Here is a 21,287-nt window from a genome sequence, read left to right as displayed (position 1 = left end):
TGGCAAGCGAGATATGTTAAGACATCGAGAGATACTATGAGACATAGAAAAGTAAGGTTCATATATATCATGAAGATACTTCTAACCACTTCGACTATGGTTCTTGAATTAAAAAGTTTACAACATGAAAGGTGAGTGAAATTGTAAGATGAAGCTACCACACAAATGGATTTTGAGAAGATCAATAGTGTGCAACAAATTTGGTGAAATTTATCCTATTAACTCTAGAAAAAAAAAATCAAAGTTGTTGAGATACAATTGATGAAACTTGAATTGTATAGTAACGGGATCGCCTAGTCCATGTAAACCTGTTTCGTGTAGACTTCACCACGAATCAAAAAAAAAAAGTTATATCATATAAAGAACAATTTAAACAGGGGAAAGAAAACTCCGCCAATACTTGGTCAATGATTTGTGTTCAGTTCATCACCGACAAGTACAAAAATTTGTGTGTGCTACTCTACCTGCAATCCTTGAAACCCAAAAATTCCACCATGTATGCTATCATTACTGTCCACTACAATTTGCAACATATTAGGATTAACTCAAGCTGAAGATCTCCATATCTTCCCCTCCAACGAGATGATAATGATTGAGACATCATCATGGTACTGCCGTCGATCCCCTTGCTGAACCTCGAGCAACTCATGGAACCCCATTCCTACACCATCACACACAAAACACGATCATAAGTTTTCCCCCTGTGTAAAAAACTTCACTTTCCGTAAAATATTGCACAAAAAGCATTTCTCCATAATTAACCCAGATTAAAATAACTAAAGGTGTTACATGCTCACCAGCCTGGTTGGCGGCACGGAGGAGGATCTCGTGGCTGAGGTACTTGGCAGGGTCCTCGTCGGGGTACCTAGTGACGAACGCCTCCACCCGCGCCACCACATCCTCGTTGGTGAAGTACTCGTAGAGGCCGTCGGAGGCGAGGATGAGGAACTTGTCTCGCGGCCCGAGGCAATGGTGCCGGAGGAACGGCTTGCAAGTAATGTAAGGCGAGGCTCCGACATAGTCCACCCGGAAAACCTCCAAGAGAGCCTTGTTCCACCTAGGCTGCAACGACAAACTTTGCCCGATCAATAATTATTCATGTAAGCATGCATAATCGGTTATTGGATGAAACTCAGCATCCTTTTGTGAGGATGAAGCTCATGGTTAGTTAAGGTAGTTATTATTGATAGTTGGAATGCAAACAAACCTCTTTTAGGTAGCCAGCTCCAAATGCTCTTGTCACCTTTAAGGAGCCCTTCACTCTGCCGTTCACTATGCAGGCAGGATCATCAAGGTGCTCACTCCTTATCCTTCTGACCTCCTGCATGCATCCAAACATCATATTCATGCCATCAATAAGATGTACTCCGTATAAGTTTGTTGGCCATGGCAAATGGCAATTGAAGCTTAAGGTCTAACAATGCAACAGTTGCGATCGGTCGAGCACCTTGTAGGCGCTGGTGCTGTGCTCCATGGTGAGCTGCAGCGCAAGGAGCTCCGTCATGTCGCACTCGTCGAACTGCCGCTTGATCTCCTCCGTGACGCCAGCGAGGTCTTCGTTTTGGTCGTGCCGCAGCCGTGGCGGCAGGACGACGCTGGTGAGGTCGGGCTCGGGGCGGTGCGCGAGCACGGCGCGGCTGTCGCCGACGTTCATGGAGTAGACGTCGGCGCCCTTCATGAGCACCACCAGCACGCACGACCCCATCATGGCCAGCTCCGGGCACTGCGCGGCGCGCGCCTCCGCCTCCGCGAAGTACCCGTCCTCCGTGCGCCGCAGCGCGCGCGCCAGCGCGTCGAGCACCTCGCCGTGCCGCCGCCGCGCCGCCGGGCTGCGCGGGTCGCCGTCGTCGGGCGGATGGTCGCCGTCGATGACGAGCTCGCGGCACACGGAGGCGTAGAGGTTGTTGACGAGGTAGTCGGTGGCGTCGGGGCCGTTGAAGCCGTCGTAGATGCCGACGAACATCCACCCCCGCTCCTCCGACACCACGACGTGCACCCGGTCCTCCCCGGCCTTCCCGCGCGCCCACTGCACCCTCGACGAGTCCACGGACGCCGCCGCCGCGTGCCCGTTAACGCCGTTGCTCTTGATGATCGCGCCGCCGCCGTTTCTTGCGACCATCGTCACGGCTGGCTCGTCGTCGTCGCGCTGCTGCTGCTGTTTCTTGGGTGGGACGCCGCACGGCCGCGCGCCACGCAGCGCGGACGCGACGGCGCGGCGGAGGCGGTCGAGGAGCGGGGTCCCGGAGGCCGTCTCCTCCTGGCGGCGGCGGCGGTGCCGCGTGGCGCGGAGGTCCGCGAGGATCTGCTCGTCGGTGCGCGTGCCCCGGCGCGACGCGGACGATACGACGCGGCCCGACGAGGACGGCGAGGACGCGCAGTACTCGAGCGGCCCGGAGTACTGCTCCGGCTGGAGCGTCCGGAAGGAGAAGGAGTTGGAGCTGTCGCAGGAGGAGTCCCCGGACATGGACAGGATCTGGGAGTCGCCGTCGTTGAGGACGAAGGAGGAGGAGGAGCCCAGCGTTGACTGGTTGGAGGGGAGCAGCACGCCGTGGATGGTGGTGCCGGCGAACGGTTGGCCCTCGGGCCCGTCAAAGCTCAGAATTTGGCCGATGCTACAATCGTCGACGCCCGGCACCGCCCTTGTCGCTGCGGACGCGTCCACCACGTCGCCGGCGCCGCCGGACACGAAGCAGGGCGTCGCGAGCCTCGCCGCGCGGTTGCCCATGGGTGTGAGGAGGAGGAAGAGGCGTCGCGGCGAGTCGCCGGATCTGGATGCGCATTTGGTCTGAAGAAAAATGGGCGACAAATCCGAGAAGGGGAAATGGGAGGAGTTGACATTGGCGTTTTCATGTTTTGTTTATGGAGTTGACCTGGATCTTTATCTGTTTCTTTCCTTTGTTTTCCTCTTCTCCTTAGCTAAGTTGACATTGCTTTTAAGAGTATGATATTAGTGGAACTTCAGGGTGGCTATCTGTATCAAAACCCACATAACTACCCATGTTAAGGTGGACATGTCACTTCTGTGATTCTCTCCAGGTAGCTTTATTTTCACATTTTTGATGTTGAAGGAAAGGCATGTAACCATAACTTATCCCAGAAGATGCCAGACTCGAACAAAATCTGTATCCGCAGAAGTAAATATTTTGGTAGTGACAATATTAAGACCGATTATCTTTGAAACATGCTTGCAACTATCTTCCTTTCTACCATCTACGATAAACCTCATCGAGAGTAAATATACAACACCGTATGGCACACAGACCGATAATAATGCAAAACCCGGCAAAAAAGATGCTACAATCACATGCAACCCTTCCTCCTCCCCCAACCTAGGTGACACGGGGGCGACCGCTCGCCGGCTACTGGCCCCCTCCCCACCCCTCCTCCTCCCGTCGCCGCCACCGGAAGTCACCATCGAGCAAAACCCGTGTACTGACGACGGTGGCAGGGCTTTTCTCCGGGGACAACCTCCCTCTCCCGAGCGATGGTAATGAGATTGAATGTTGGTGGCGACGTGGTGACGCGGCCTTTGAACGATGATCCCATCGCGAAGACGGACAAGCTAGAGCTCCATCTGCCTGGTAGTGTTGCCCCATGGTTGCGGCTATCGGATCCGGGTCCGCCCCGAGCCATCTGGGCCTAGGCGGGCCTATGGGTCTAGTACCGTGGTTGTGGGTGGCGTGGCGGCGCCTTGCTGCAACGACGGACTGGCACCACGATGGTGCCGCCGACGATAGGTTAGGAGGTGGTGGAAAGTCTCCCCACATGGCAGTGTTAGCATGGCGGTTGTGGCCGTGGCCGATGTGGCGGCCTACCTCCCTAGGAGCCGTCTGTTGGCGTGAGGGTTGTTGGCTTGGTTTGAATAAAGGTGGTTTGACACCGCTAATCTTTCTGCGCCAAGTCACTGATCTTCTTGATGCGGTCTGCTCTATCTCGTCGCCGATGTATTCCGATCTTTGTGTTAGAGATCTCTGATGATTGGCGCATGGCGCAAGTGGATATCTAGATCAGAATCTGTCCGGTCATGCACACTCTTATATTCGGTCAGTGTCGATTAACAAGAGTGTGGCGCGAAGTTTTTCTTTCGTTTGGAGCCATGGGGAACATGTGTAAATATATATTATCATGATATTAACGGAGGTGGAGAAAGTCATTGTGACAGAGATTGGAGGTTTTGAAGTTATGGCGGTATGGTGTATTGTTTGCGATGAAGTATGCTACACCGGCTCTTCCTGTGTGGCATGTGTTTGATGACTTAAAGCGGCGGTCTTGGCAAGAGGGAGTGGTAGCACATGTAAAGTGCATTTTTTGTGGTGCTCCTCAAGTACCAAGTCACCTTTTTTCAGGGTGAAAATCAAAGGTCTTACCTTTATTGGTTTTACCTGGCAATGGCTTTGCTTAAGGCATTGTTTTGTGAACTTGGACTTTCTCAAATGTGAAAATCCAAGATTTTGGATCAGACGACGACAATGCTTGTGCATTATTTCCTTATTGGAGACGTTGCTTTTGAAAAATTATTTTATAGTTCAGGTTTCTTTTTTCTTCGGTGGTGGTTCATCACCGCGGCGGGTCTTTGTCTTTTTTCCTTGGCTTTGTGCATGATGTCTTTTAGCATCTTTTGGTGCAGAGGTTAGACATAATTAATATCTTCATTGTATTAATATATTTTATTTATTGAAAATAAATAATACAAAATTGGAATAATCGCCACGTCTACACCATTATTGTTGAATCTCATCAAAAAAGGGAAGAAATTTATACTTCATTTTGGTTGTACGATTTTTGTAATAAATACTACTTTCTATGATCCATAATAACTTTTGGTGATTTACATTATATTTTTTTTATTGTGAATCAGAGAAAGTAATATAAAACGGAGAGTAGTAAAAAGATAGAACTAGTGGTGGCGAGATGCAAGCATGGCTGGCTGCTCCAGGCCCAGGGTAACACCTGATCCGGTTGCCATCTTGTTGCGCCATGCCGACATCTGCAACGCATCACACCATGCGTAATACGGTAACTATACCCGAACATATACTACCGGTATACATCTGCCAGCGTCTGACTTCCGAATCAATTGAAAAGTTGCTCATTAATTAACATCAGAGTATCAAAAGCCCTGCATGATCGCTAGCTTGCTTACACACCATATGAGCTAGCTTGCTAGCTAGCTAGCACGGCGAACCCTAAACAAATCATGCTACTACTAACTAATCAACCTATTTGAAGTTTCAAATGTATTCTAATCTATTTGGACGGGACAAGTCAATCGCACCAGGGACCAGGCTGGAGTAAGTTGTATACGGATTTATACTTTTCTTGGAGCGCAAGTGGTCTTGCACATTTCTTCTATAATACAAGTGTGCGATCAGAAACAATACGACGAATATCCTGTGGATCTTCATTATCAATCAGCTTAATGTGCATGATCTTCTTGTTTTATTTACTATAACCGTCTTGCTTAGTCGCCGAGGACCGCTTGATGATCTGATCCTAGTACTATTATTGGAAAATAATTAATTTATATCTTTGATCGTGTGGATCAGTATGATATGCGCTGTTGAGGCACTCATATACTAATCAAGCATCGTATGCTTAATTTTTGTTTGTGAATCTTGGGAGTTAGTGTGCAAGAGGGTTTATTTTGAACATAGTTGAAGTGTCTGGATGCAACTTGAGCAATGTAAACATGATTACTTGCGGGAGTGATGTTTTGGCATATGGGAGCATATGCTTCCTTTATTTTGAAATGCATGTTAGATATATTTTTGAAATGCATGTTAGATATATTTTGAAATGTTACAAAATTTTAAATAAAAATTTCGCACGTACATCTTCATGTGCTACGTGCTCACAAAGTCGTTTCATGAAAAAACAACTTGTCGTGTGACGTGTGTAAAAAGAACTAAAATCCGGTGCTAAAACAAAGACTTGTCACAAGATAAATTTTCTCTTTTTCATATAGACTACAAAAAATATTATTCTTTCGTGAAACTTGACGAACACACATATATTATGTAGATGTACATGTAAATTTATTTGTCAAAAAAATTTAACACTTAGAAATATGTTTTTATGGTGGAGGGATCATACGCACCCAGGAGCCAAATTGAGTTTTTGATTACTTAACCCTTTTTCAGTTTCATTAATACTTACTATACTATTGGTGCTCTGTAAACAAAAGGCAAAATAACTCGGTGCACAAGTGTACCATCGACCAGGATTCCTAGACAGGATTGGATGGTGGGATGCCCGTGTAGGGTAGATGCTAAAGCCTTAGGTTTTCCATCGCCTCTTTCTGCTGTCATCCTTTTTATTTTCTTATTTTGAGTCTTTATCGAGTTGGAGAAGACGTATGACAAGATACCTATGACGGTTATGTTGTGGGCGCTGGAGAAAACACAAAGTTCAAACAAAATACATTACTCTCATCAGAGATATGTACGACCGCGTTGTGACAAGTGTTCACACAAATGATATTGAGACTAATACCTTCCCAATCATGATAGGACTACATCAAGGGTTTGTCTTAAGGCCATACATGTTTTCCTTGGTAATAAATGAGGTATACAAGGAGATATTCCTTGGTGTACATATGCTCTTTCCTGATGTTGTGGTGCTAGTAAATAAAAGTAGTGCCGACGTAAATATGAAGTTAGAGCTATGGTGGCAGACATCGGAGTCAAATGGGTTTAAACTTAGCAGGACCAAGACTGAGTACATTCAATGCAGCTTTAGTGGTGTTGGCACCGAAGACGAAAATGCCAGATTAGAAGGAAAGATCGTTCCTAAAAGGGACACCTTTCGATACTTAGAATCAATGTTGCAAATCAATGGTGATATTGACAGGGATGTTTGCCACGGGATCAAGGCAGGGTGTATGAAGTGGAGGCAAGCATCTGGTATCCTATATGACAAGAAGGTCCCACAAAATCTAAAAGGTAAGTTCTATAGGATGGCCGTTAGACCGGCGATGCTATATGGGGAAGAATATTGGCCAACTAAAAGACAACATATCCAACAAATGGGTTTTCGGAGATGCACATGCTACGATGGATGTGCGTCCATACAAGAATGAGCAGATGAGGAACAAAGTACTTCGCGGCTAGGGGTGGCACCAATCGAAGAGAAGCTAGTCCAACACCGAATAAGGTGGTTTGGGCATATCCAGCGGAGGCCTCTATCTGATGCAGGTAAAATGCATAGATGAACTTTATCCTTTATCATATTGAATTTCCGCGTATTTGCAACATATATGATGATAATATCATGTTTTACATTGATTTATGGGGATTTACAGGTGATCCCCTTTATTTGGTCAATAACTCTGCAGAACAGGAATTCCTTGTTTCACGTATATTTTACTTCTAGAGACCTATAAGGAGTCAAATTGATCTGATATTTTTTGAGTGTTATTTTTTCATCGGGAGAAGCACCCTAGAGCCTGGAAGCACACCTGGATAGACATGAGGGCCAAAAGACACCAGGTGCGCGCCCTACATGTCTGGGTGCACCACCAGGTCTCTTTCGACCGTCGATCGTCCAATCCACTTGATTCTTTCGCCCACCGACTTATTTTGACCTAAAAATCACTATATATGGCCCCGAAGATTTCTCAGGAGGAGAGCACCGCAGAAGACAGAAACACGAAACTAGAGGCAACATCAGCGAAGATTGGAGGGGGAAACTCCGCCGGGATCACCGTCGGAGGGATCTCCACCTTCTCCAACGTCTTCATCATCATCACCATGATCAAGGGGGAGTAGTCCACCTCTGGACTACGGGTTGTGGCAGTAGCTTGATCTATTTATCCCATGTTCTTCATAGTTCTTAGTGTCATATGAGCCGCCCTACATGATTATGGCCATATTTGTAATACCTATGTGGTGAATCCTTATTCTATGATATTGTGCTATGAGGTCTGATCATATTATGTGCAAGATGTATTGATCGATGCATATTATGTACCCCATTATGAAGTATTTGTTCTGATCCAGCTTATATGCAAGAGAGTGTGTGGGTTGATGTGTGTATTAAATGGAGTAGCATGGTTTTACCTTTTCTTTTGATACCTCACTAGGGATAAAGTGAATGCATGTGCTATGTTCATCACGTGACAAAAGTGATGATCTTGTTTGTTCAAGGTAGCATATTTGATATTCAAACATCATGTCAAAGTACTTATGGATATGCTCTATTAATTCTTAATACAAGATTGCATGGAATTTTCCCTTTCTTGTGGAGTATAAGAGAGATGTGTTGCATCATCTCTATGTTAGGACGTGATGCCCATATGCATGTGTATCTTTCACATGATATTATTTTGCATTTTCATATCTCATTGATGAATTGTTAGTGTCCACTACAACTTAAGAGGGAGAATAGTCAAGTGAACCCATGAACCCTGGTCCACATTTTATCATAAGAAACACCTTTATATTGATTTTATCTTGTTTTCTATTTACTGCACTATATTAAACTGAAAATACGAAAATATTAACTTTTCTTAATATTTGCATCCAAAACACCTAATTAAAGCAATAAACCCTTTTACTGTTTTACGTAGTTACTTTATTCTGTCTAGTTTTACTTGCTTTATTATTAACACACGATGGAGTTGGGACACAAGGATTATATTTTACTTTGCATGATTGGTAAGAGAGGGAGAGAACACTCTTTGCCCAGTTCCTCGAGCGTTCGATTAAACCCCCGAGTCACCCTTGTGGGGAAAATACTCTACTGACACAACACTCTGCACTTGGAGTGCCAACGTCATCACTATCTCATATACTTTTATACAACCAACATATAATTTTATGCAAACAACACAAACTATCTCACAATTTCCAAGAACAAGTCATTACTCAAACATCAACATAGAGATACAATATATCATGGGAAAACAATATATTGTATCATACATTATGTTTGCCAAGATATTACAGTGGGGGGTGATGGAGAGTTATTGTAGATGGTGATGGATATGATGATGTTGATGAAGATGACCACACCAGAGGGGGTTGGAGTCCACCTGAGGTGATTCCGATAGCGTTTCCCCCCTCTGATCTCAATCGGTGGCACCCTGCCGACTCTCTGTTTATGTGTTTTTGATCTCCGCCACCGTAGCCACGACAAAAACCTAGGGATCATATATATAGGGGTTTTTAGGTAAAAACAAGTTGGTTCGCGAAAGATTGAGGCGAATTGGACGGTCGAGGGGGAAACGAGCATAGGTGGCGCGCCACCTTCTCTAGTTTCCACCCCCTGGCCTCCTGGTGTCCCACTTTAGCTTATTTTGTTCGTCTCGAAAATTCCGAAGAGTGGCCCCTGACCTTGCCCTTTTCCGAGTCACGTAGCTCTTGGAAAGTCAAAACACTAAAAAGAGGAGTTTTCGGCCAGACAGAGTTAGAACCGGAGGAGAGGGGATTGTTTAGAAAACAATATAAAACATGAAAATAACATTATATAATAGAAAATATGTGGTAATATGTGGAAATAAAGTGCAAAGTTCATGTTTGTATGTTACATGCATCATTGTGTTGTATTGCTGGTGCCATGGTAAGGTTGAGAGGCCATTAAGCTGTCCGGTCCCACGTGGACGTCTCGTGCAATAGGGTATATGCGGGATTGTATCAAGCCCGATGGTCAAGTGTCGTGGACTGGCAAGTGATCGAGGGCCGTATGAATACAAAAGGGTGGATATGCAGGGTCACGGAGAAGGGCAGTGGTTGGTTGGATCTTATACTGGACCTCACACCAAGGAAGTGTGGACGCGAATCTCGAGCTCAGTTGGCAGCAAGGTTAAGTTCTCTTATGGGTAAAGTAACACACATCTGCATAGTGTATAGAATTGTGGCTTGTCACTCCCTATTCCGGGTTATGGAGTGTGAACACTCCGGGAAAGGAGCTCCAGTAAGTTCTAGTCAACCCGTGAGGACTGACGGACGTAGTGTTTTGGAATAAAATTAACTCTTTTAAGAAATGATTAGGAAAACTTGCATTTTCCTATAATTTTATGGTCTATGGTTGTATCTAGTGCATCATACACCTATCTGAATTTGCTGAGTACGCTCGTACTCACCCGTTCCCTCTTGAACCCCATTCTTAGATTGGGAGTCACCAAAAGAGAATCTACCGTATGTTGAAGCTCGAAGGTGGAGGAGTCAACTAATACATGGGTAGGAACCAGTCAATGAAGGCGAAGAAATCAACGTCTACATTTACCATGGTGGAAACCTAGTCTAGAAGTAGAAGGGACCTGTTATGTAATCCTAGCACTGAAGTAGCTAGAGTTCTAGCAGAGTTCTTTAGCAAGCCAAGTATCTCTAGAGGTAGAATTAACAATAAGTTAGGCTACAAGTTGTTTTTGGAACTTTATTGTTAGTTTTACCTCATTGTAAAGTTAAAGGATGTGATGATCTTTTGTAAAAATAGTTTATGTATACTTATATAGACATGACTTGGAGTCGCAAATGTTTTTGTTGTACCACTATGAGGGATGTAATATTAGTGAAATGGTGTTTCATTTGTATTATGTCAAACACTTGCGTACTATGTACATGATGTAGTGGTATGCTGGGTCACCGCAGGAGGACAGCGACTCCCCCCACCCCACCACCGCCACCATGGCATCAACAGCTGTTGCACTGGTCATGGCCTTCGGTGCCTCCAGTCTTCATCGACCTTGTTCACGGCGATGACAAATAGGCAGTCATGGCGGGTGCTAGGGCTATTTTCTAGTATTATTTTTAAAATTTTCGGCACTATGTAAATTTTTCTATTAATTGATAATATATTTGGGACAAAAAGATGCTTCGGGCCGCAGGGCTATCCCGACCCAGATGGATATACCACTCAAAAAAATAATTTTCTTGTCCGCGGCAGACTCAAACTTTTATGTCCGGTTTCATCGGGCCGCTAGAGGTTTGGGTCGCCGGTTTGGGTCGGCTCACGGGCAGGATGCTTCGCGCGGTCAGGCCTGCCCGGACACGGCGCACAACGGTGCGACCCATTCGGTCCGCTGGCGATTCATGTCCTTGGAAGTTAGCCAATTCCATTTCAAATTTCAACACAAAAATATAGCAACTGAGAAGCATTATATGTGGCAAACATATGTCTGAGCCCTCCAGGGAGCGCCAACTAGTGGTAAGTGTCTCTGAAATGTGCAAAGTGAGACAATATCTTACAATATATCCAAAAAGTGGCAAGCTTCACCCAAAAAGCTAGTGGCTACTTTCACCCAAATGGCAACCATCTATGCCAATACCCTTCAATCTTCGTGAGCGAGGATCATCTTCTGTCTCTTCTCGATCCAAGCCCTTTGCACGGGATCGGTGCTGGTGGCCAAGTCAGTGAGCATGATCCGGTTCTCCTCGGCCATGGTCTTGGCTTCGCCCTCCAACACCTTGGACTTGGCATCGGCATCCATGAGCATTGCCTTGGCATCGGCCTCGACGAGCTTAGACTTGGCAAGGGCCTCTTCTACCTCAAGAGCTCTCACTTGAAGATCAACAAAGCTCTTTGCGGTTGCCTCTTTCTCTTTGCGCTGCCTCTCTTCCCTCTCGGCGATGGCCTCTTCCTTCTTGACCATCAATTCCCTCAAGGTCTCTTAGAACACCATCGAGGAAGCTTGACGGTTGATGCATGTAAAATGCATACATGATCTTTGTCCTTTATCATATTGAATTCCCACATATTTGCAACATATATGATGATAATACCATGTTTTACATTGATTTATGGGGATTTACCAATGATCCCCTTTATTTGGTTTATAACCCTGCTGAACATGAAAAAGCTTGTTTCGCGTATTTTTCACTTTTAGAGACCTATACGGAGTCAAATTGACATGGGTTTTTTGGAGCATCATTTTTTTTGCCAGGAGGAACATAATGGACTTCTTGAGCACACCGTGTCGAGGCCCGAGGAGCGAACAATGCCAGGTGGTGCGGTCCAACTTCCTAGCCGCGCCACCCACCTCCGATCGCACCTCGATTGTCCGATTAACCTGATTCTTTCGCCCACCGACGTATTTTGCCCTAAAAACGACGATATATATGGCCCCGAAGAGTTCTCGGGAGGAGAGCGCCGCAGAAATACAGGAACACCAAAATGGAGGCTACTGCAGAGAAGATTGGAGGGGGAAACTCCACCGGGATCACCGCAGGAGGGATCTCCACCTTCTCCAATGTATTCATCATCATCACCATGACCAAGAGGGAGTATGTAATATCCCAGAACATAGGGCAAACGAGGTGTAGATTTAGAAAAGTGTTGTGCATTTCATCGCAAAACGGGGGAAATTGTTGCGCTTAATTGCATAAAACCTAAGAGCGATCGAGGTTTCTCTCTCCTTGCAATTAGGGTTAGAGTAATGTGAGTGCTATAAACTTCGACATGCCCTCTTTTGAAAGTTAGGGTTTTAGGGGAGAATTTGAATTGGCATTTCAAATTTGAATTCAAACATAGAATTATATAAGTAATCAATATATAAATGAATTATAATTCATAATTCAAAACCATACAACACTTACACAAAATATTTCATAAATGGGTTACAAATAATAAGAAGAAGCTCTTAAGGAAAATCTTGAGATTTATTGATCATATCAACACACATACATTGTCTTTACAATATCTTTTATGTACAAGAATTGGCAATATAATAAAATAAGTAAAAGAAGATTAAAATTTTGATCTATAACTAAAAACCTAAGCTACAAGTCTTGGATCTTCTTGTCCCTGGATCATTTGACGCTTTGAACCTGCATACATCAAAGAAACAGACCAGAAATTTGATAAAACAAGTGGCAATGCCACTGGTTAGTTTCCAAAACAATGCCAAAGGGAGATAAGCATCAATCAGACCATGGTAGAGCCAATGATGGGCTTAAGTTTCAACCCAAGCACACACATAGCTCACAAGGAGCTCTTCATGCTCAACAGCCACACACTCTGGCTTAGTCACCAAAATGGCACATGCATGTGTGTCAAGCAATGGCAGCAACGCAAGCTGCTACAAATAGGCAGAGCCAGTTGGAGAGGCCACACAAATCGACCGACCTGGGCCAGTCCGGTTCAACCCGTGGGTTGACCTGGCAGGTGCGCCTAGGGGCAATTTTGTCTTTTCGCAAATTCAAACAACCATTCCACTTTAAAAAATTCCAAATAAATATTTAATACCTCCAAAGATTCAAGAAAATTGGAATAATACATTAAAAATATTTCTCAACCAGAATAAAATAAGAAAGGAAATAAACAATTGAAGTTTAAATTTTGGAAATTTTGAAATAAATTCTAAACTTAGAATTTAAGATTTGAAATTTTCCTTTGATATAAAAATCAAGGAAAATTCCAAATGAATTTAAATATTTGTTAATAAAATATTTTCAAAAGAAAATCCTATTATTCCAAATCTTTTCATTTAAAAAAATATTTTCCAAAAGGAAATATTCTAATATTCCAAATCCTTTCTTTTGAGATAAATATTTCAAAAAGGGAAAATTTTATTATTTCAAATCCTTTTATTTGAAATAAATATTTTCCAAAGGAAAATTCTATTATTCCTAAATCTTTTCCTTTTTAAGGAAAACCATATCAAAATAACATTTAGAGATTATAAATTACAACCCAAGGCATAAATATTCAAATAAAGGTTTAATCACCCAAATCTTAATAAGTACTCGGGGGGAAAGGGATTCAACATAAAATAAATCACTCATGCTTAGATCATTTGGATTTTATAACATTGTCCTTATCGGACAATGATGCTTCTTTTCAGAACACGAGGTCCAGGTTCCATCCAAACCTTCGAACTGCACTATCTCGTAGTCTCGAGGAAAGTTCAGTCTTGCTCATTTCATATTGATTAATTTCTATCAGTTTACTCGCAAAGCAATATACTTATCACTCCTGCATTGAAAATAAAGTGTTACTTTTCCAATTATGAATACGACTATGTGGTGGGCCATGGAACCATGGTATGTGTTGATGGTGGAGGTTCCATTGCAAGGGTTCTACTCATCTAGGACTAATCACCAATGTCGTCTAGTGATTCTAGCGTCGTACATTTCGCATTAACCATGAGATCTATAATGGCTCTGGGAAAGTCAGTTGTATATTCTTCCTTTCGCTTATCAACGGATGCTTATTGGTCGGCGATGTGGTGTGCTGCTGGCCCCACAGTAAGGTTGAGAGGCCATAAAGCTCTCCGGTCCTAGGTGGGCATCATTGTGCAGTAGGGTATACGATGGATTGTATCATGGCCGACGATCAAGCGCTCTAGATAAGTAAGTGATCAAGGGATCTCTGAATACAAAAGGGTGGGTATGCGGTGTCGCGGAGAAGGCAGTGATTGGCTTGGTTCTTATACTGGGCCTCACACCAAGAAAGTGTGGACGGGAAAGTACGCCCGGTTGGCAACAAGGATAAGTTCTCTTATGGGAAAATTAACGCACCTCTGCAGAGTGTATCAAATTGTGGCTTGTCACTCCCTGTTCCGGGAAGGAAACTACGAACGCGGCAGGAAAGGAACTCGATGAAGTTCTGGTCAACTTGTGAAGACTGACAGCCATAGTTTTCAAAATAAAATAAACCTTTTGAAGAAATGTTTGCGAAACATGCATTGACCTGAGATTTTCTGATCAATGGTCGTAGCTAGTGCATCAAACACCTTTTCTCTTTTGAACTTGCTGAGTACCTCTGTAGTCACTTTCTTTCGACACCCTTGCTAGATTGTGAACATGAAGAGAAGGCCTGCACCGGAGCATACGAAGGCGGCTATGAGGTGGTCTATGTAGAGCCAGATCTTTCATGAGGAGTTGAAGGCGTGGACTACGAGATAGTCTACGGAGTTGATGACGCTGAGGCGGAGTAGTAGAGTCTAACCCTAGACATCTCAGAGCCGAGCAGCGTAGTGACTTACCTAAATAAGTTGCTGAGCTCGTCATGTCTATTTAGTTTGAGTTGTAATGATACTTAAGTAATATCGTAGAGTATTCTCATCGGACCTGTGAGAAAACCAACTTGTTAAGACCCATGCTTGTAATATAGTCTGGAGTGTTATGACCTGCAATGTTTCTGTTGTACCACTCTGAGGGATGTGATATTTGTGAAGAAGTTCCTTCATGAATGTCATATCAATGACTTGTATACTACAAAATGCAGTGGTATGCTGGGTCACCGCAGAGTAATACACGTCTGTACTACGGGTTTGTGGCAGTAGCTTGATCTATTTCTCTCATGTTCTTCATAGTACTTAGTGCCATATGAGCTGCCTATCATGATTATGGTCATATTTGTAATACCTATGTGGTGGATCCTTGTTTTATGATATTGTTATATGAGATATGATCTTATTATATTTGTGAGATGTGTTGATAGATGCATATTATGTACCTTGTTCTTAAGTTCATATTCTGATCCAACATCTATGCAAGAGCGTGTGTGGGTTGATGTGTGTGTTAGATGGACTAGCAAGGTTTTAGTGATTGGATAGTGACAATATGTTCATGATCTATTGTGGTTTTGCCTTTCTTTTGCTACCACTAGGGATAAAGTGAATGCACGTGCTATGTTCATCATGTGACAGCAATGGTGATCTTGTCTGTTCAAGGTAGCATATTTGATATTCAAACTTCATGTCAAAGTAATTGCTATGCTCTGTTAATTCTTAATACAAGATTGATGAATTTTCATTTCTTGTGGAGCATAAGAGAGGTGTGTTGCATCATCTATATGTTAGGACGTGATGCCAATATTAATTGTGATCTTATATATAATATGATTTGTACCTTCACATCTCATTGATGATTTGCTTTTTTTTTCCAGCACAACTTTGCGAGAGAATAGTCAAGTGAACCCATGAACCCCAGTCCAGTTTTTATCATAAGAAACACCTTTTATCTTGCATTTACATTTTTTCTATTTGATGCACTATTTTATTCCGAAAATACAAAAATATTTACTTTTCTTATTTGCATCCAAAACACCAAAAACAATCAACCTCTTTACAGTTTTTACTTAGTTATTTTGTCTAGTTTAATTTACTACTTGTTATATTACTACTTGTGTTATTTACTTACGCGAAACCTTGTGCTTGACAACCACACGGTGAAGTTGGGGGCACAAGGCATTTACTTACTTGCATGATTGCTTGAAGAAGAGAGAAGAGAAATACTTTTCCATCAAGTTCCCCGAGAGTTCGATATAAACCCTCGAGTCACCCTTGTGGGGAAGATACTCGCTTGATACAACACTCTGCACTTGCAGTCCCAACGTATCAAGATTCTTTTTAGCATTATTATTTATAGCTATCGACGGTGCATCTCGGTCTTCGTTGCCTTGTGGCTAGCCGGCCATTTGGCACGGCCACCACCGCCTGCCTCTTCGGTTGCGTTGGCACCTAGGCTTGGGCCATCGTATTCAAGGTCGATGGTACCGTCGTTGATGAATTTCCATTGCCCTTCTTCTTCGCCATCTCGAGTTTCTTTCAAAGGGCGTAGCTTGTTTCCCACTTCTTGGTGTCCTTGAGAAACATGCTCGTTGTGAAGCCCTTGTTGTCGTAGGTGGACTTGTAGTGCTCCAAAGCTTAAACAACCTACACACACGCACAACAAACAATGGTATATGCTCTCATATGTGCTAGGAACATTGAGACGAGGGGAGGAGGTTCCCCATGTCAACGACCGAGACACCACCTATTTGCCTCCCGGTAACCGTCTGATATGAGCTTTGAAACCGGCTACACTCGACATGGATGAAGCTCCACCTCTTTGCAAGGGAGAGATCTTTGAGTCTGCTATAGAAGGGTTTTTCCACCAACAATTGATGCTCATGGAAGTACTTGCCCACGCGGATCCAATAAGCATTGCCCATTTGCTCGGCATCGCAAAGTGGATCTTGGGAAATCTCAATCCAAGCGGAGCATAGCATCTTGTCCTCTTCGACGGTGTAGCTCGCCGTCCTTTGGTTAACCTTCTTGCCATAAGCAAGCGTGGCGGAAAGTGACGCGACCAGTGTGGCCGCGGTGGCCTGGGTGATTTCATCGGCCATGTCTTGGGTGACGTCATCGCCCATGCCTTGTGTGTAGCCATCGTTGGCAAACATTGGCTGGTCGTCAATGGAGTAGCCCTCATGGACATCCTCGTACTGAGTGTCGTCACGTACCCAGTGTAGTCGCCTTCTTCCTCGTCGGCGCCCTCGTAGATCATGTCCTGCATGATGGCCTCACCATTTGTATCCTCACACATATTGGCCGCGACAAGCTGACAAGACCAAGTAGCAATTGGAAACAATTACAAGAGATGGGCAAGAGCTTTACCATCTTGGTCCCCGGCGGGAGCTCTCATATCATTCCGTTGAACATGTTGGCTGGTGGTGGCATGTCAGCGGCAGAGATTCGATGTTCGGCCCTGCCGGCGATGATTGCCCGGCCATGGGTGTGCGGTTGAGGTCTACTCCTTGGTCGGACGCGCGCAGATCACCTAGCCGGGACAGAGCGCATCTAGCCCTGCCGTGGCCGCCGCCCAATTGGGATGGCCTGGGTTGAAGAGGAGGCCGGCCGCTCGGCATCGACGTGACAGAGCTCGTCGACGATGCGCCGGCGGCCAAAGGGAGCACCGCTCCATGGCCAAAGGCCACGTTCAACGCCTCTTGCTTCATCAGCATGACGGCATGCTGGGCGGCTTTGTGAGCCATCAACTCGCCGTTGGCATGCTGACGCTGGGTGATGATGCGATCGTTCGTCCTGAGCCGCTATTCTTCCAGCTTGGTGGCGGTCTTTCGAGCTTTGGCGGCTTCTCTCCGGCCTGCGTGCTTGGTAGACTCGGTCTGTCGCTCCTCCTCCGTCATATCATTGGCGGCCTTCTTCGGCTTCGCCTGCTTCTTTCCGGCGGTGACCGTGCCAGGCGCGCTGCCGAATTTCTCTGTGTGTGTGTGTGTGGGGGGGGGGGGGGGGGTTTGGAGAAAATGTGTACGTCACTAGTGGGAGGGGCCATGGTATTCTAGGGAGGGCAAGGGAGGACGTGTGAATTGTCCGCCCCAACACATCGGCATCCTATATTTGGGAAGTGGATGGGTCGATCCACGCGAGTCGGTCCGTCCGTTTGCGTCGTGTGGAGCGTGCGCGGCTATCCGGCCGTCCAGTTTGGAACCATTTGGGTCGGTCCGGAGATGCCGTGTGCGACACAGCATGTGACCTCTCGGCTAGGTAGGTGCACTCGCCGCCTAAGCTAGAGGCGTCGCCCTCGTCACCACCGTCCGTGTCATGTCCATATCTGAATCGGCACTGACTCAGCTAATTTGTCCCACACTCATCCACACGCCTAGTGCCTACGTACTCTGCCTACTCATCATCATTCATTCATCGGAATAAAGTTGAGGACAGCAATCTGTTTAACTACAGCGTCTTCATCCGCCTTTTTCTCATCACATTCAGTGTTCCTGGTACTGTTGTTGAAAACAAAGGAGTTTTTGATATTGCGCTGAAAGTTTCTCAGGCTTTTAGCAAACAAGAGCTAGCTCCTCCCAAACGATCGATGAGATCAGTGTTTCTTTTTTCTCCTTCTCTGCACTGCGTATCACTACTTATCATAGTTGATCTGTTGGTGTGCAGAGACTAGATGGAAGCTGTTTTAACGAATTATGTTTCAGAAATATACGCAACAAAGACAATGCAGGCTCTCAAGCATGCATGCTAGGAAGTCATTTCTGCTAGTCGTGTTATCCCTTTTCTCCAGTTTTGTTAGTCTCGGATGCATACTGTTATCGACTGTACTCTGACAGCAGGTGTTATTATAAGATAAGTCATCGAGATCACACAAACAAAGGAGTCGATCGACGTCGATCAAGTTCGATCGTACCACGCACACTCCTCCACACGCGTAGTACCTACGTACTCTTCCTACATCATCATCATTCATTCACCCCAAGTTCAGAGCAAGAACCTGTTTGTCTACAGCGTTTTTCAATATGCCTTTTTTCAGTCTATGTCATCGTCACATTCAGAGTTTCTTTGATAGTAGTGTGCTGAAAAGTTTCTCAGGTTTAGTCACGGATGCATGGTGGCAGTTTTTGGCTGCGGTTTTTGTTAGCCAAGCTGCCAAGGCAGTACTGATCGCAAACAGAGAGGAGTCGATGGATCAAAGTTGAGGCGCATATATTAAGCCTGGAGTCATGAGGGAGGACATGGATGGATCGATCATGGCGACAGACGCGAGACTCACGTAGTACAGAATTAAGGAACACGGTGCTTATTTTATTTAGCAGCAGCTAGTGACACGCTGCTGGGTGGTGGCGGTGGTGGGGTTGTCCTCCTTGTCCTCATAGCTCGCCGACCGACCGGCCGGGCGGCGGTCTTCACTTGCAGCTGCAGCAGGAGCAGCCGCAGGCGGTGCCGCACTTGCAGGTGGTGCAGTCGCAGCCGCCGGCCTCCCCGGCCATCTCGAACCCGCCGGATGTAGCCTTGTGGGCGGCGGTGGGCATGACCATGACGGCGGCGCCGGCGGTAGCCTCAACGTCGGGGAACATCTTGCAGCTACACACGCAAAATCAAATTCCACCACAGTCAATTTACTCAGCGTCTACCCGGATAAAGAAACTACTACTATGAAACGTTCAAATCCAGGCATGCGGTTTGTTCAAGCGGCAGTGCTGCACTATATACGTACCCGCCGCAGCCGCTGCCGCACTGGCAGCCGGCGCCGCACCCGCACTTGCCGCTGCAGCAAGACATTCTCCTTCCGAGAGTGGTGGTGAAGCTACTGAAGAAGTGAGGAGGTAGCTAGCTCAGAGAGGGATGCTTGCTGTGGCTTGGTGAGGAGGAAGAAGGCGAGGAAGGGGGCTATAAATAGGCGGCGAGTGGGCGGCAAAGGATGGAGGGCAGCGCGCTAGGGGCCACGCCACCCAGCTTTAATCGGGAAGAGGAATCATCAGCATCGGGATGAATCGTCCGTCTCTTTCCACCTTTGATTCTTCCCTCTCCAGGATAAAGACGTCTGCAGTTTACACTCTGCTTTTTCGCGGCTAGCTAGGTTGCCATGATTCTGAACTCTCTCGCAAAGAAGGGTCATAATAGTATCTTGCTTACAGCAAACTCTAGCCGATCTCGAAACGTCAGTTATTGGAGTCTCCCTAGAAAAATTCATGGTGCTGGCAGGCTTTGGTTCGACAGATCCTCAATAATCTTAAGTCCCAATGTACATTTTTTTTGTTATTTTCTTGGTCCTTGTGCATAGAAACACTATTTCAACTCCATGTTCCCGTCATAGTATTTCAAATTTTGATGTTTGGTCCTTACACAATTCAAGAACATTTCAAAAATAAAAATCAAACTAAAATTGCGCAAGAGTTAAACCCAAATATGTCTCACGTCATCCTGGATAGGTCATCATCAGACCACATAGTTCATGATGTCATAAAAGGGGGATCATCCAAAAAGAAAATATGACCCTAAAGCTAAGATCACCGAAACAAAAAAATATGTCCAAAATGCCCAAATTGGGGACTACAAATTTTCTGTCATCATTAATCACGGAGCAATTCAACAATATAGGAGTCGACTGTGACTTAAGTAATTCTCAGTGGACCGAGAATTAGCATAAATCAATTCAAGGACATTTTGACTATATAATTTTGAAATTTGAAATCAAATTGAAATTGTGAAAAATTTCAAAAAAATACACCTCATATCGTCTCGAATAGGTCATCATCATACCACATGGTTCATCCCGCCTTAAAAAGGAGATCATCCAAAAAAAAAATCATCCTAAAGCTAAGATCACCAAAACAAAAACAAATCAACCAAAATGCTCAAACATAGAGAGCATCACACACCCTCACTATCACCACCTCCACCATAGTGCCTGACCACCATGGCATCTTCAAATAAGATTTACCCATGGGTGAGGTCCCAAGTTGATACAATCTTCTCATTCATCACACTTCACACCCGTGTCCATGAACATGAGCCTCACCTCTTGGTTCTTTTTGTTCAATTATGTCTCTACCTTTTTTTGTGAAAAAACCAATGATCTATTAATAATTATTAATAGTAGTACAAAGAGCTCTAAGAACAATAAAAATATAAATAAATTCTTGGACCACCTAACGAAGACTACAAGACCAAAAGTAAGAACACTCCTCAATCTTCCTCATCCTCCCCCCCTCATTTTCCTTAAGATCATTCCACCTCGTTGTCTTGCTTCCTGCCAGCTGTGAACTCCTTTTTTGTCGAGACTGTCTTTTAAAGTTCTTCCATGTAGAATCCACACTTTGCTCCTCTTCCCAGC

The 21,287-nt window shown here is 44.9% G+C and overlaps 2 protein-coding genes across 2 annotated transcripts; both read right to left on the bottom strand.

The window, feature by feature from the left end:
- Positions 1–412: 412 nt before the first annotated feature.
- Positions 413–2,725, bottom strand: LOC124646896 (putative protein phosphatase 2C 46). The gene is made up of 4 exons (XM_047186937.1): positions 1,448–2,725; positions 1,208–1,321; positions 798–1,062; positions 413–661 (listed from the first exon to the last, which is right to left on the bottom strand). Exons 1-4 carry the CDS (start codon positions 2,723–2,725, stop codon positions 546–548), a joined length of 1,773 nt encoding a protein of 590 aa, XP_047042893.1. The 3' UTR covers positions 413–545.
- Positions 2,726–19,135: 16,410 nt separating this feature from the next.
- Positions 19,136–19,788, bottom strand: LOC124650470 (metallothionein-like protein 2C). The gene is made up of 2 exons (XM_047189993.1): positions 19,668–19,788; positions 19,136–19,534 (listed from the first exon to the last, which is right to left on the bottom strand). The coding sequence occupies exons 1-2, from the start codon at positions 19,730–19,732 to the stop codon at positions 19,357–19,359; spliced, it is 243 nt and encodes an 80-aa protein (XP_047045949.1). The 5' UTR covers positions 19,733–19,788; the 3' UTR covers positions 19,136–19,356.
- Between the last annotated feature and the right edge of the window lie 1,499 nt (positions 19,789–21,287).

Source organism: Lolium rigidum, chromosome 4, assembly GCF_022539505.1.
Source record: "Lolium rigidum isolate FL_2022 chromosome 4, APGP_CSIRO_Lrig_0.1, whole genome shotgun sequence".
NCBI lineage: Eukaryota > Viridiplantae > Streptophyta > Magnoliopsida > Poales > Poaceae > Lolium > Lolium rigidum.
This window is presented reverse-complemented; position numbering and strand designations above follow the sequence as displayed.